The 16,370-nt window shown below is 38.0% G+C and overlaps 1 protein-coding gene across 1 annotated transcript in view; it reads left to right on the forward strand.

Annotated features, from left to right (window-relative positions):
- CCNYL1 (cyclin Y like 1) overlaps nt 1-10,380 on the forward strand; it is a 38,106-nt gene extending 27,726 nt beyond the window's left edge. The window contains exons 7-10 of the mRNA XM_075180222.1: nt 3-122; nt 1,835-2,001; nt 7,944-8,106; nt 8,376-10,380. Coding sequence (XP_075036323.1) covers nt 3-122; nt 1,835-2,001; nt 7,944-8,106; nt 8,376-8,492 — 567 coding nt within the window. The 3' untranslated portion in view covers nt 8,493-10,380. The remainder of the gene's footprint in view (nt 1-2; nt 123-1,834; nt 2,002-7,943; nt 8,107-8,375) is intronic.
- Nucleotides 10,381-16,370: the final 5,990 nt, after the last annotated feature.

Here is a 16,370-nt window from a genome sequence, read left to right on the forward strand (position 1 = left end):
AGCGTGAAGAGGTCACAGATGACTACTGCAAACATGACCCAGAGCATAAGCACATCTACCGTTTTGTACGCACTCTCTTCAGCGCGGCCCAACTCACAGCCGAATGTGCAATTGTCACTTTAGTAAGTGTTGTGTTTAACTGCTCAGTGTTAAATCTAGGGTTATGTAGCATTCATAGAATTTCCTTTTTACCTAAATCATGTATGTGGAAAAAAGTATAGTTTTAGGAACAGTGTCAGAAATGTTATATTTGTGACAAGCATAACGAGTATATTCTCTGAAACATCTCAAATTAAATGGATTCACTATTCAATTATATTTCAGACCAACATTTGAAAATGTAGTGGCTGTAAAAAGTATTCACCCCTTTGGAGTTTTTCACATTTTATTATCTTGAATCTTGGAATAAAAAATAGTTCATTTTGGGAATCAAAACAAAATACTGCCTAATGTTACAAATCAATGCAAGGGGTATATTTAACAAACTGCTGGTTTGAAAAAGTAGAGATGTTGCCTATAGCAACCAGTCAGATCCTAGCTGTCATTTATTTAGTACATTCTACAAAATGACAGCTAGAATCTGATTGGTTGCTATAGGCAACATGTCCACTTTTTCAAACCCACAGTTTTAGTAAATATACCCCTAAAGCTTGTTCTTAAATATAATTACAAAGTGGACAGTAATTTATTACAGAAATATTACCATGCACCTTTTATCTGCAGTTTCAGCTGAGCGTTTCTTTGGAGAACTCAGTTCAAGCTGGATCCTGACTGATCAGCAATTTTGAAATTATTCAACAGTGACATGATAGGCTTAACCTAAGTTCTGTGCTTAGACAGCGATAACGTTTTGTTTTTTAAAACATTTTCATCATTGTTCTGATGGAATATATAAGTAATTTAGTAATTTACCAAATCCTCGGTCCTCATGGTAACGGCAACAGATTTTCCTGGGAGATTGTTTAGATCTTTCTTCATCCATGTTACCTTCTATTTTGACAAGGGTTCCCCCTCCCTGAAGGAAAGAAGCATCCAGTAAAATTATACTCTGTCGCCATGGTCCACCGTATGGTTAGTATTCTTGAGATGAAGCGTAGCGTTGGGCTTATGTCAAACACCTCACCTAGGGATGAGTCTAAAGCGTTTTAATTTTGTTCTCTGCCCATAAACTTGCCTTTCATTTGATACAAATGTCTCGCACATGCTTTTTGGTAATCTGCAGGCAAGATTTAATGTGTATAGTTTTTTGATGGGGTTTTGTTTTGTTTTTTATTTGCCACCCTGCAAATTGATTGCTGGGCTTTTTGTTATATAGATTTCACAGTATTATCTGTTGTTCAGTGGTTACCGAATAAATCAATTTTGATTCCATGATCTAAGGAAAGGTAAAACAAAAATGCCAAAGGGGTTAATACTTTTTATACCTTTCACTCCAAAATCATTGTTGTTCATAGACCTAATTTATTGTATTTTATTTTTATGTTTATTAATCTTTATTGCCTATATTTTGAAAAGCTTTTAGTCTGTAATTGCAGTTTTGCTAGTTTTGTCATTGAAAATGTAATTTTACTATTTAGCCATTGGAGGTCACTGTTGTCTTTCAAACATAACCAGCTTTTTCTTGTGGTACTACACCGATTCTGTACTATTTTCCTTTCATTTATTTGGTCACTTAGAAAGAAATCATATTACCATTTTACTTATTTTTGAGTGTGCTAGCTAAAGTTACAATGTTTGTTAAAGTTTCATCTAGCTTTCAATGGGTCAATTTGTTACTAAATCAGAGGTGTTAGTTGTTTAATGTGATCAATTCACATCTGATCTGCATTCATAGGTTTACCTGGAAAGGCTTTTGACTTATGCTGAAATTGATATTTGCCCCAGTAACTGGAAAAGAATTGTATTGGGCGCAATCTTGCTGGCCTCTAAGGTTTGGGATGATCAGGCGGTGTGGAATGTGGACTACTGCCAGATCCTAAAGGATATTACTGTAGAAGACATGTAAGTTTCGTATTTAGTCCTTTTGTACCTTTGTTCACAGTCTGCATAAAGACAGTATAAAATTGTATTTACCATTAAAATATAAACTCTTGCATTTCATTAATGTACATCATGACTAACTCCAACTCTACAATACACATTCATTAGTAGTGCCAGGCACTTCATTGTCTAGAATATAGGTACAGTATGTATTACTCTGATTGCTTTGGACTTAGGTTTTCCACTTAACGTGTACTTTGTGAGTGCTTTAATGATTTTCAGAATCTGTATTGCATGTCTAAAATCACCTTTAAAAAATGAGTCTTTCACCTTGACTGCCCCTAATATTCCTCATTATTATTTATTATTACCATTTATTTATATAGCGCCACTAATTCCGCAGCGCTGTACATAGAACTCACTCGCATCAGTGTCTGCCCCATTGGGGCTTACAGTCTAAGTTCCCTGACACACACAGACTAGGGTCAATTTGTTAGCAGCCATTTAACCTACCAGTATGTTTTTGGGAGTGTGGGAGGAAACCCACGCAAACACGGGGAGAACATACAAACTCCTCACAGATAAGGCCATGGTTGGGAATTGAACTCATGACCCCAGTGCTGTAATGCAGAAGTGCTAACCACTTAGCCACTAGGCTGCCATTATTTACCTTTGTTATTTTTTTTATTTACATTTTCCCACCCCTTCCTGGTAATAACTTTCTGTGTAATGAGTTAATGATATTGCCTCATGAACAAATGAAGTATCGTATGGGATCTATCAAAGTCACCGTAATTTATTATTAAAATCTTGGCAAGGCAGCTGAGCGATACTCTGCATACTGACCCAGAGGCTGTAGGCATTACTTACAGCCTTGCCAGGCCAGTTTAAGGGAAATGTGCGCACATTTGTATCCATGCTAGTCACACATGGTAAAAAAATAGTTGTGAAATATTTAAAAATTAAGGGCCTTTTCATCCTTTATTAAATGGACCTATGAGTTAACACTTTTAACAATTGTTTAACAATTCTAGGCTTAGATTAGGATTTGAGGTAATTATAAAACGTTGGGTTAATCTTGGCAGGTTCAAATGGTGGACTTGGGCTTTTGTTAAAATAATGAAAGTTAATTTACAGGGTCAAAAGGAGGGTTTCTTCCCTTGGCTAAGTATCTGATTTTGAAACAAGGGCCTTCTGTGTTCCTAGGACAATGGGGTTCTAAATTAGAAGCTCTTATGCTCCCCACTACCAAAGCTTTTTTGCTTGGACATCCAACGATGGTCTTTCGACCCTTTTAGTTAAAATGGCTAAACAAAGTGTAGGTGGGAAGTGCCACCGGATAAAGATGAGGGTGTTTCTTTAACCTGGAGCACCATCATTAAAATCTATGAAGTCCCAAGCAATCTGAGTAAAAAGCATACCTGTGTATATATAATTTCACCTCGCGCCATCGCCCTGATGATGGAAGTTCCACTAGGTTTGTGTTTGTTTTTAGTAATTTTTTTCCATACAGGCTTCTATATGGATATTTTGGTTGACAATTTTGATTTCAAAAGTCATTTTTTCCAGTGATTTTCTTGTATTCAATCCTAAATGGATCCACTTAGTCTTGTGGTCCCACTGCAAGATCTCTTAGAAAATGTAATGGCCACCTGAGTCTGATCTCAATGACTGAATGTGGCAATATGTCCCTAAAACAGGATACAATGGGTAATTTTATGGTGCAGGTTTAAAATAAACTGCAGAAGAATTTGGTATACATATAGTCTAGCAAAGGGCCAAACCCACATCATAGTTTGTGTTATAGGAATTGGTCAGTGAGAGCATTAATCATCTTAACATTAATTAGTTGTATACAATAAACATCAGGTCCGTGAAAGAGGTCTATTCCAGCTCTCTTCCCTCTAATTTTCCCAGCTATACTTATCCAATTTGCCCTGTGATATACACACTTGTGGATTTGCAGCTCAATCATGTAGGTATCATTTTTACCATCACAATAATTAGATGTTAGGCCTTGAAGTATTTTGTCTGTGTGCAATTAAAATGTATTGAAGCAGCAGGAACAAAAGCAGCAACTAAGTGATTTAATTAGTGGTCTGATCAGCTGATTTCCATTTCTATAGGCCTGCATGCAGAGAACACAGGTGGGACATAAATGTTGGCCACCCTCCAAATGCACATGTTAAAACAGAAATATTAGTCATACATTCTGTGTCTAGTGCAAGCAGGTAATTTCATACAGTGAGATTGTTTCTGTGGAAGCTGACAATATTCTTATTTATATTGACCATTGTGACCCTTATGTATAACTGGTAATTGCAGGAAGCTAGTGTTGTGCATGTGTGTAGGAACTAGCTTCCATCCACAGTCATTCAAAGCTACTGTTTTGAAAACATTTGTAGAAAAGGCCATTAAACCTTCAACAAGTTAATACAGTATGAAAGCAGGTTTTGTATTTGGTTGTTTTTCCCTTTCACAAAATATATAAGGGTCCCATATTATGAAAGACATGAAAACTACCCTAACCTAGAAAACATACTTTACTTGTGCTTAGTGCAAGGGAGTGTATGTATATATGGAGATGCTATACATAGTTTTATATTTAGGCCATAGCAAACGTAAACATTTGTAAATGCCTCATATCTGCAATATTTCTGGGTCCTGCCACTTGTACACATATGGAGGCAGCCATTTTGTTGGCTGAACCAATACTTGTAAAAAATGCAGCTTTTCAATTCACTACAAACCAGTGCATCATGATCATAAGTCATGAAATGCATATGTGATGTTACTGGTTCCTAGTGGAATGGTGGCTGTGTTTTTTTGAATATCAAGAAATATTATATTATATGATACAGAAGCAAGTAACAAATAGATGAGGTAGGTACGACATGTAAGTAGTACAGGCAAATGAGAGTAATACTATGAGGACTAACATTCGGTGCAGCAAAAGACATGACAGGACATACAAGGGACAGTAGACAGACATGGGACAATAGGTAGAGAGGACCCTACCTGCAAGAGCTTATATTATAAATGTCAGCCCAAAAATGCTGTCTTTGTGGGAAATGGGGTAACTTAATACTTTTGCACAAGCTTGGGGTGCAACGTAAATATTAGAACATTTTTGATGATATTTTTATTTGTCAAATAGAGCATTATAAAAATGATGTATTTAAGATGTTCTTAAGTATACCTGATATGTAGCTAAGTGCAAGCCGTTGTGTCCCATGGTGTTATTTATTTTAAGGCGTTTCTCCATGATCTGCATTTTTTTATGTGCTTACTGTGAAAGAATAGGTCAGTGCATAGAAAAAAAATCTACCGTTTTGTGAATGTTATTGGTATCTCTTTTGTCATTGAATTTAGGCTTTGTTGATCTTACAGCAGTACTACTAATTAGGGTAGGGAAAGAAATCATTCTCCTCACCAGAGTCCTAAGGGCTGCTCCATACAAACTTTTTTTCTCTTCGAGGGCCATCATTCATGTCACAGCGGTATTTGAAAACGGGGATGTGGCTGTGTAGGCCAATAAGGAGCTGCAGTCACAGAGATTGCCGTTTTCTATTGGTCCTCCTGTATGCTCCCATCTCAGCCGCCATTTTAAAGGTGACCAATACAAATGGTTACATCTCAATTTATTGTATTGCATGTCAACACATGCATTATTAAGTTAAAAAGAAAATTATAATGTGTTAAAATAGTGTCAAAAGTAAAATAAATGTATTACATTTATGTATTATGGGCCAAAACAGTAAACCAACCCCCCAATTAAGTGAAAAGCTAGATTTAGCAAGAATAAAATAAGGGATATATTTAATCACTTGAATTCATTTCATGAAAGTCGTTAACAGAAGAAAAGCTCCTCTTTAAAATATAACATAAATATAATTACTTGGTACCAAAATAAAGCTCTGTCTGTCCTGAAAAAACATGGCATATGTTTGACAAATATATATATAAAAGTATTGGCAGTGAGCATTGGCAGACGTATTTTATGACCAATCACACTGCCTGGTAAGTGGTAAAATCCCCATTTCTCACAAAAGCCACCCATTCTTATTGTTGTTTTTGTTTATGAATTTAGCTGGTATGCCTGGTACTCTAGCATTTTAGGATAATGAACTTGACCAGTACTACCCCTTCAACCTATAATCTTTTATTTCTGAATGTTAACAATATTTTTGGTCAACTGTTTATCTATTTTTTTATTTTTTTTTCCACCCGTCCATTGTAAATTAGTGAGTGTTTGGTTGTGTCAAACAGTGAAGTGCAGGAGCTTGTTGTTGCTTTGCAAACTTGGTGTAAAAAGGTGTCCATAATAGAACAAAGCCACTGCTAGCAACAGGTGTTATGTAGCTAAGATTGCCAGTGGTCATTTGCCGCTTGCAGATCCTGACGGTTGATGAGTTTTTTTGGTTCTTTGCCTGTGGGAAAGGGGGCAGGGGAATTCCTTGTTCCAGAGTGCCATTTATTTATTTATTATGCGACAAGTCCATATTGCTTCAAGAGCCCTTTTTCATGGAGATAATAGCTGCAGCTCTGCGCGGATCCATTTGTTGCCTTGGTGACGTGCCCACTTTTGTTGCTACGTCTGTACTTTAGTAATAATAAAAAAAAGCCCTTTCCTGTTATCAGTCTCGTGAAAATGTTGCAGAGTTCATCGAAGCTAATAAACAGCAAGTATCATTCCTTTCATCTGCTCCACTGTAGAGCCTGCAAGCTAAGGGAAGAAGGTATAACGCTACTCCCGGTGCCCACGCCTCCATACCATAACAAATTGTATTTTGTTAATCAACAGGAACAATAAAAGTAGTTAGGTTTTTTCCAAAATTGGTGTTATTTTTACATTTGCGTTCGACGGATATTTTAAGTCTTATTTTAATGGTACACAATATTTAGAATATTTCTTGCAATTTGGGGTATTAAAATGTTTTATATAAAGTCCTCCCCTGAACTAAGCAACAGAAATTTCTATTTGAAACGCATGCAAATGTTTTATTTTACTTTTGCAAGAAGACCTTAAAGGTAGTCTATTGTAAATTGTTGTTGCATAATTGAGCTTGTTATAGGTGGGATATGCTAGATACATTTTTCTTATTATTTTTTTATTTTTTTTTAATATACCTGTGTGCAAAATATTATCTTAATAGAGGAGGTTTTGTCTGCTTCCTGCCTCCTGCCATAATTGTGCAGCCTTTCTGCACCTAACCACATCCCCAATGTTATTCCTGCCCCCAGTGATGTCACATACTATTTGCCATTAGCCCACAGCCCAAATCAATTGCAGTAGGATTATCAGACCTTTTTAAAAAGATTGGCAGACAAGCTCTAGTAGGAGATAAAGGGATTGTGGAGAAAATAAGGCAAACCGTGTACTTGGTGGTGATCTTTGCAAGCAGTCTACAGCTGGCCACACACACACATCAATTTTTGTTTCTGAATGGTTTTACTTCTGCAATAATATGCAAATAAAGGACATGATGATAGCCAAGTGGATTTGATCATTTTTTTTAATATTGTATGTTTAAAAACAAGCAAATAATTTGTCATAATCTATTTGAAAGTACACACATTGTAGAATAGTTTTCAGGTCATTAGACTTTAATTGTGTGTTTACAACACAGATTTAAGAATGGAGTTTCTTTATTTTGGATGAGGCTTTTTCCACCTAATCTACCACATTTATTTAGATGTGATCTGTTTGATTAGATCTATTGCCACCTACTCTTGTATCCATTTTTAACAATTGGATTAAATAATAAAAAGCTATTGGACTGACTGGAATGCAAAGTGTGTGTCCAGCTTTGTGATATCTGCTTAGTTCTGTGTCACACTGGTGCTAACTTGCTCCTTGCCAGCTTTCTTATGTAGCCACTACACTACACTGTATGTTTTGTGCCCAACTGTTTAGACTTTTTCTTATTTTTCTGTAATATTATGTTGAACTCTAATTTCAGGAATGAAATGGAGAGACACTTCCTGGAGTTGCTGCAGTTCAACATAAACGTTCCTGCCAGTGTATATGCCAAATACTACTTTGACCTGCGTTCTCTAGCAGATGATAACAATCTCAGCTTTCTGCTGGAGCCACTTAGCAAGGAAAGGGCACAGAAACTAGAGGTAATCTTGTAGAGCCCCATCCTTATTATGTAAATGTATTTTCAATCAAGTGGCCAAAAGACCTTTTTAATGTCCAAATTTCTGGCCATATGACTTTATTGACTTATTTGCTTTGCTGTTGTGTAGAACACTTCCGTACTAAGCATAATTTCCCAGTTTTTCCTCAGTGGCTTGTCTGCACTTTCTATCGATGCTTATCAGCTTGTAAATGCTTTTCTATGATATATTATTTTTTTTTTATTTAATTATTTTTTATTTGTTTCGCCCAGGCTATCTCCAGACTGTGTGAAGATAAGTACAAAGACCTTTCTAAAGCTGCCATGAGGCGGTCCATCAGTGCTGATAACTTAGTGGGCTTTCGGCGTGCTAATGCTATCATTTCCTGAGGCAACTCCAGCAGGAGCCAGGCGCAGCTTCAACACGATCAGTGTGCAGCACTGTTACCCAGGCACTACCAAGCTTCCCACACACTCTCCTACACACTATTTCAAGCCAGCAGTGTCTTCCAGCACAGGGATTGTGGGGGGGTGGGGCAAGGGACAGTGAATCCAGGGACGCTGCAAGCCCTTTTTGGAGAATAAGGAGCATACATCATGGTAACAGAGAAGAGGGTCTAATAGGAAGCAGCACAGCGTTTTACATACATACAAGTGGTGCGTCAAAAGCTAAGTCCTCCTCATATGTCCCTCTACTACCTACATTTGTATGCTTACTATGTAGGCCTATAGCTGTGAACTGAGACTTTTAACACTATATAGTTTGACATAGTAGAAGCTAAAACACTAATTGTGTGAGTATAGTTACATTTTTTTTATTGCCATTTTATTTTTTTTGTTTTTTTGTTTTTGTGCTGCAGTTATCCCTCAGTGTTAACCAGACCTTTTTTTTTTTTTTTTTTTATAAAATTCAAGTGCAAAGTACAGACTTGAGTCCTCTTGCACAACCAATGGTTTATTTTGTTTTGTTTTTTTTACGCTTCTGAGAGAGTTGAAGATCTGCTTGTAATCTAACCCATATGCAATGTTTCATCTGTCAGTTGCCCACCAGCACAACCCTACCACAAAATTGTTTGGTTAGGATGGTGACTGTCCAAAGAAGAATGTGTATTTTCAGCACAAATAACTGGATTGTACTACTGTAATTAATGGTGCTCCCCCAGAAAATGATGCATTATAAGACGCTGCAAAATGAAATAAACTTTGAACGTTTTTTAATTTTACACCACTTCCTCATCTCATAGTGATGTAAAGATGTGTTCCATGCACTACCTGCTGCTATTGAAGTTGCTTTAGTGCTGTCTTTGTTTTTGTTTTTTTTTAATTTTTCTGAACTAAGATTTATGGCCCACCATGATCACTCCTATTTGATGACCACAGATTACTGAAGATACCTGCAACTTGTTTTGGTTACATCCTTAGTTTCTGTGACACATGGACATGCTGCAGTTTTTTCTATGATCATAGCTGTTTTTGAGTCCCACAGCACACTGTAAACTACTGCAGCTGCTACAAGATCAATTGTGTGTAACATGGTTGGAAAACCTCTAAAATGTCTGTGTTGAACTGTTGTAGTTTGTATGAGCCTCTCAACAAAACCATATGGAAACAACCTGCTTGCTAGATAATGTAAACTGCCCATTCATTACCTTGCAGTAAGAAGGATAAGTAGGTATGCCAAATTATAATATAGTCATGGGAACACAGAATAATTAACTGTTAATTCTGATCTGATGAGAAGTTTTACTTCTCCAGATGAATAACACCCCTTTTAAGTTTTGTATTTTGGACTTTCCATCCCCAAATCAATCTTCCCCAAACTTTCTATCTCTTTAAAAATGTTAAAGTCCAATTAACATAAAAGGTTTGCATACTTGATCAGTGTCCTTTCTAATACAGATGGTAACAGTTGATAGCTGACAAAAATACTTATTCTTTTAAACAAAGACATACTGAATGTTAATGTCTCAGCAATGTTTCTGCACTTTTTCCAGGGAAAATTCATATTTGCCTCCAACCTTGTATTTCACCACCCACTCCTGTATAAATTAATCAAAATGTCCCTCAATATATATAGTTATATCGCATGTAATACAGGGCAGGTTTGAAGTTTGAGATGCACTGGGCAGTGCTTAGACTGCTGTGTAACTGATCCAATTATTGCATCAATCAGTAAGAAGCAAAATACTCTGATTTAAATATACAGAAATGCAGAACATGAGAATCGACAATACTTTTTTTTAATATGATCCTTTAATAAACAAAAAAGGCTTTTGCATGAATGAGTGGTAATTTTTACACTGGAGTCTAATTATTCAAAAAAAACTTGTATGCTAAACCAAGAGGTATTCGAAAGCGTTTGTCTACTGGCTGTGAGAAGGTCCTGATTTTTTCATAACTGCTCTAACCTGTCACCCATGTAATTTTGGGGACCAATTTTAAAACCGTTATTAAAATGCCTTGTTCCACTGAGATAAAACTTTTTTTTTTTTGCATCTTTCCAAACAATGTTTGTAGTTATGTTAATGCGATTAGCAAACTGAGCCAACTGTAACAACTGTACAACCAAGTCATGTGCATGGGTTGATGAAACCTAAATAAGGCGGTTGCAGAGTTTATGTAAATGCATTTTTTTTTTGCTTTTTTTTCTTTTTCTCCATTTTGTTATTGTGAAGTACAAGATATTTTTCTATTGTGCTACTTTTTGTTTTAAAAAGCAAGGGCTGTCTTCTCGTTTCTTCAGACAAATATGATACTTACATTTCATATGGAAGTATTGTCTTAGATTTTAATTATTAACTCCTCTGTTTTATAAGCATTTTAACAAAATTGTTTGGGTGACAGGATAACAATAATGCAATGGTCTCCCCATCAATGTGGGGCTCTAACTCACAAAACAGTAATTGGTCAGCACACTGAGACAGACTTTTTTGTGATTTTAATATGTGGCTTCCTAATGTTTGTAAGTCATCTTAATTGAGTCTGTTTTATGAACAGGGAGGTATGTTGAGGTTTTGTGATTCACATCTTGTATCTAAGGAACTATGGCTAATATGGGGGAGGGGACAGAACTGGCTACTGTAGTAGTATTAAGGTTCTTGTCTGGGTACTCTAGGTGCACTGCATTGTGTAGTAGGGAATCCCAAAAGTAAATTGGTTTATTGCAGGTGTATACTGAAACTAATTCTACATTTTCAGGTGTTTTTGCTTTCTCATGTTTATAATAAAAACAAAAAGCTAATAATAATAAACTCTATTTTAATTAACAATGTGTGTCTGTGATTTTATTTCACCAGATCTTGCATGCATTTTTTTTGTGGTTTATAAAAATCATATCCACAGTGCTCCCGGTTAATTACTGTAAACTTTCTGGCGTTCAACTAAAGTTGAGCAAGCACCTTCGTTTGGATGCCTCCAACCAAGTTTTGGACATACATCCACTAATTGTCAATATAACACTGTAATTAAGATAATTCAGAGACACTTATAGCTAGCACTTAGCTCCTAACAACAAATGTCCAATGCGATATATATCATAGAAACTGTGTACAAAGTCTGGACAAGGTAAATTCCCTCCAACACATTATGCCATGCCTCTGTTGGTCTCCAAATTAATTAATGGATTGGCTTATCCTCCCTGGTCTTCTAAGATTTAATTTAACAAGAGCAAACATGCCCCACCCTATTTTTAAATAAGGGTAAGATGAAGGTTTTTTTTTTTCTTCACGTCTTTCGATAAGTATGGCATGCTTCTACCTGTAAATCAACATGCAAAAAAAAAAAATGTTTGTCTTACTTAAGAAACATTATTATGTTCACACCCACACGCTGACTAACATTAGGCACCTATACTGTAGACTACTAAAGATAATTTGTTATTCACAATTGGCTTCAAAGTAGACTTGGTAGGTGTCCGACTGAAAATAGATGTTGGATAACATTTAAGAGTTAAGACATCCTATTTTAATTGTGGTTAATTGGTCATCTGTGTTTAGTTTTGGAAAATTTAAGCCTAAAGTATATGTGAAAAAGGTGTTTGTGTTCAGTTATCTGAAAAGTGTGTAAACATTTTGTCAATCAAGTTTCTACATCCAGAATAGATTTTCCCCAAAAAGTCAACCCTTCCCTTCTTAACAGGGCTCAGAACTACAATTACATATTCATTTTTTGGTAAATTTTAGTATTTGGTGAAATCTTGTATAAAAAAAAAAATGCAGATTATTATTTTTATGAAGATGCACTTCTGCAGGTGAAACCAGTGTTTATTCCGTCGCTCTGATTCCTTTTGGCAGAATGTGGCCATGCCAGACTACTCCCCCATTCCTGGTGGTCCAGTGGAGAGGCCAAAAGAGCGTCTTTCGTACAACTCTGTGGCAGGCCTTGCCAGGAGTCACAGACTATTACCACCAGAGGGGTTTCTAATGGCACCCCCTGAACTCAAATAAATCCTGGAAAATTGTTGCCTCCTGGGAGGCCAAAGAGGGGAAGTGCTATACTGAAACCCTGAGAGTTTTAGTTGTAGCAGGAAGCCTGCTGCTCCAGGGTCAGGCTACTAGCTACCTGGAGCAAATACTTGTTTGGAGGTGATGCTAAACCTTGAAGAAGGGGTCCTGGAAGTTAGTTTGGAATTTAAAAATTAAATCGCCTAAACTTAGTGAAGAGGGGGACACTGCAACAATGGGATATAGTAGGTGGATCAGGAGTATAGACAGATGAAAACTCAAACTATTTGAGTGGATAGCCAGTACCCTACTATGCCCCTTCCATTGGAGCCATCCTCCATTTTAGGTAAAGTGTTTGGAAGTAGGGCGTTTTATTTTGGGCTCTCCCTTTTTTGTCTTTTTATTATTGCAAATACTTTTCTTTTTACAGTGCGGGGACCCTTTTCCAGAGAGTGAGTTGCCTGTGAGCTTCCTTCAGTTTGGGTCCCTGCATTGGGATGTGCAGCCTTTCGGCTTCTCTCACCCCTGCAACTGTGGCAGCTGCTGTTCTCACTATTAGGGAGGACTTTGTGTATAATTTCTGTTGGCAGCGTAACCTCTCATCCTGACCAGCTTAACATCTCCCTATAAACACAGTCGTGCTGCAGCAGTTTTTTTTCTAGTCTGTGCCCTCTCTCTTCTGGTACCATCCTCTATAGTACGCTGTTTATCAGTTTTTTGTGCCTTTACCACCTGTTCCTACAGGGTTGTGGGCACTAGTTTATGGTTGGGGACCAAACTTTACTGGTAATCAGTGTAGTGTGTTCAAACTGTGTTGCATGCATGTATATGTTTTAAACTAAATCCTTTTTCTTTTTTTAATTACACAGGAAATTTATTTGCTTGATTTTGTTTACCATCAATATATCTGAGAAAGGGACTGCCATGACTAAAGGACAGTCTGACCCGAATGCCCTGTGTGCAACATGTGATCAATGTTCTACTGCGACTGCATTGGCTGAACCAGAGAAGCCGCCTTAGGAAAAGTCACAGGCGACATCCATAGCTGAACTTGCCTGGGTAATGTCTCAGACCAAAGAGGCAAGTGACTCTTCACATTCTATAAATGCATCACAGCTACCCGTTATTGGGGCTTCCCAGGCTGATACTGGTTTGGCATTATCTCTAGCAGAGTCCTCCAAGTGTATTGCATGTGCTTCTTCCTTATTGGAACACCTTTAAAGTCTTCCCCCACATAGGACAACTGGAAAATGTCAGATTCCTGAGACTATTCAGGTCCATAACCCCAACTCTGATCCCATGTTCTGAAGAAGATGGGAAGTAGCTTCAGGATTCTGAGGGGGAAGTCTCTTACAATGAAGAGGACACAGCTAAATCACAGTTAATGGGTGATTTAATCCTGGGCGTTGGGCAGACTATAGGTTTTGCTAAACCTGAAAATAGGGATTTTACTGGCTTCTCTTTTTAAAATACCAAAGAAGCAGATGCTTTGTTTCCCGGCTTCTCCTCTTTTAGTTGATATCTGAGACCTGGCAGAAACCGGACTTAAATTTTCCTGGCACCTGGAATTTTTTATCATTTGCCTTTGATAAATGGGGAAATTCCACACGCTGGTTTTTCACCACAGGTCTGCCCTCCAGCAGGTTCAGGAAACTGACGCTCCAGGAGGCTATTCGGAAACGTCTGTTTTCCTGCATAATTTTTCAGGTCCCACCTCAGGAACAAGACTTGAGGTTTTACTTCCACCTCTTTGTCCCAAAAACAGACAGATTGTTTAATCCAATATTGAATCTCGGAACATTCAACAAACTGGTTCGGGTACTAGGATGCTGGATGGAGTCAGGCATGGAATGCAGGGAATTTCTGAAATTGCTAGACATAAAGGATGTCTGCCTACATATCCCCATATGGAAGGGTATCAATGTCTCCTTCACTTTGCAGTCTGCGAGGACCATGCTTTACCCTTTGGTCTCACTTCCAAAAATGTATTTAAAGCGAATAGCGCAGGGCACTTATTTATGTAATTGCATTTGCACTTATTTTCTTGTATTGCATGTATTCTGGGATAGGAATACATACAATATCCTGCGTGGTCCCAACATTGACGCTTTAAATAAAAATTCATTGAGCCCGTACTGACGTCAGGCACTACTGCCAGACACCTGTACATTCGAAAGAAGCTGCTGTCAGTGTCCTGCTACGATCGGATATCTGGACAGTCTCTGATCAGGTAAGTCTGTGTATATTCTTGTCGTTGTCTTCTCAAATCGTTTTTCTTTTGTAGATGTCCTCAGCGTCTGGTTTAACAGCATCGGCGATGCGTACCCCACCCGGCACTAGAGAGTGACAGGAATGATGCTACCCCTCCCTCCCTCCTGTGTCTGGGTGAGCAATGTCACTGGACAATGACAAGAATGATGCTACCCCTCCTGTGTCTGTGTGAGCAGTGGTCCATGATCTCCTGGGAATGGAGGTACTTATGGAATCCAAAACCTGTGAGATCCAACGATGCGACAATGGCATTTTGCCTCAATGTCAGATCCGAGGAAGCAGGAGAGTACCGAGCCAGCTTTGCTTGGTACTTGGATTTGCGAAGTTCAGGGGGTTCGGCTTTTATAAAACCCAGAATGCGCATCTCTAGTGAATATCGTTATAGTTGCGCAGCGTCTGATCACATAGTTTGTTATTAGGATCAGGGCGCTGCTTCGTTGTTGCTGTAGTTAGCGCTAGTGTGGGAGGCACATTTGAGAGGGTAGGTAGCTCTGTGGGTGGGCTGTTTTTGTTTCTCCCCTGTTTTTCTAGGCACCAGTTTGGAGGGTTGCAGGCAACCATCAAGAGGAGACAGTGACTGTTCCTCTGTGAGTACTATTTATTGGTTGATTCCTTTACTTGGTGGGTCTTTACCAGTACAATGGTGAGTAGGGTATTAGGGTGGGATTCTTCTTCACTGGCCTGAATATCTGTAGTCCCACAATCTAGCCCAGAATATTACGAGTTGTCTGTTAGGTTTCTCTACTCCCTGCCATCACCTGGGACACCCCTTTTGCATCTATGCAGTATCCCTACCCTTCAGTAACCTGTCCGGTTTCTTCTCTAGACCAAGGTGCTGAGGGGTTTGTACGCCAAAGTTAGGTAATTGTGAGGAGTGTATGATTCATCCCATAGTCATCCCTCAGGATAGGGTAAGTAGCTGGGGTGCTGGTAAGAGTTTTATGTGTAGTGTTATCTTTCTCCCCAGGCAACTTTCACCCTAATCAGTGAGGGCAGGGTGGGGCGGAGCTCCAAAACACTGCAGTGTGATTTAACAACTGTTATACTGATACTTCCTGCACAGACTGTGTATGTAGAGTTAGTGTGTACTGTATTTGGCAATTAAATCATACAGGTAATATGGAGGAAACTATCTTGGTTTTGTATGGTGAATGTTGCAGTTGAGGATCTCTCTGTGCCAGCTGTAATAAGAGTGATAATGGAGCCTCCTTTCTACCGTGACAACTTTCTCATGTTTTCAATCAAGTTCCAGTATCTGACCTCACACCCCAGTATTGGATTTTATGAGATCCAGGGCATAGGTATGTCCAGTGCACACAAATGACTTAAAATAGATAACTAGACGCCACCACTCTTGGGTCAAAACCAGTAAAAAAAAAGTGCACAATTGTGAAACAAAATAAAAATCTAATTATAGCATCACAAACAATGGATTGCAGTGGATATGGCCCTCTAGGACTGGCAGTGCAGTAAGCCATTTTTGCTCACAACATTGATCTGTTAGCCTCAATTTTTCACAATAATATTTAATTCTTTATGAATTAAAGTATATACA

Source organism: Mixophyes fleayi, chromosome 7 (assembly GCF_038048845.1).
Source record: "Mixophyes fleayi isolate aMixFle1 chromosome 7, aMixFle1.hap1, whole genome shotgun sequence".
NCBI classification, from domain to species: domain Eukaryota; kingdom Metazoa; phylum Chordata; class Amphibia; order Anura; family Limnodynastidae; genus Mixophyes; species Mixophyes fleayi.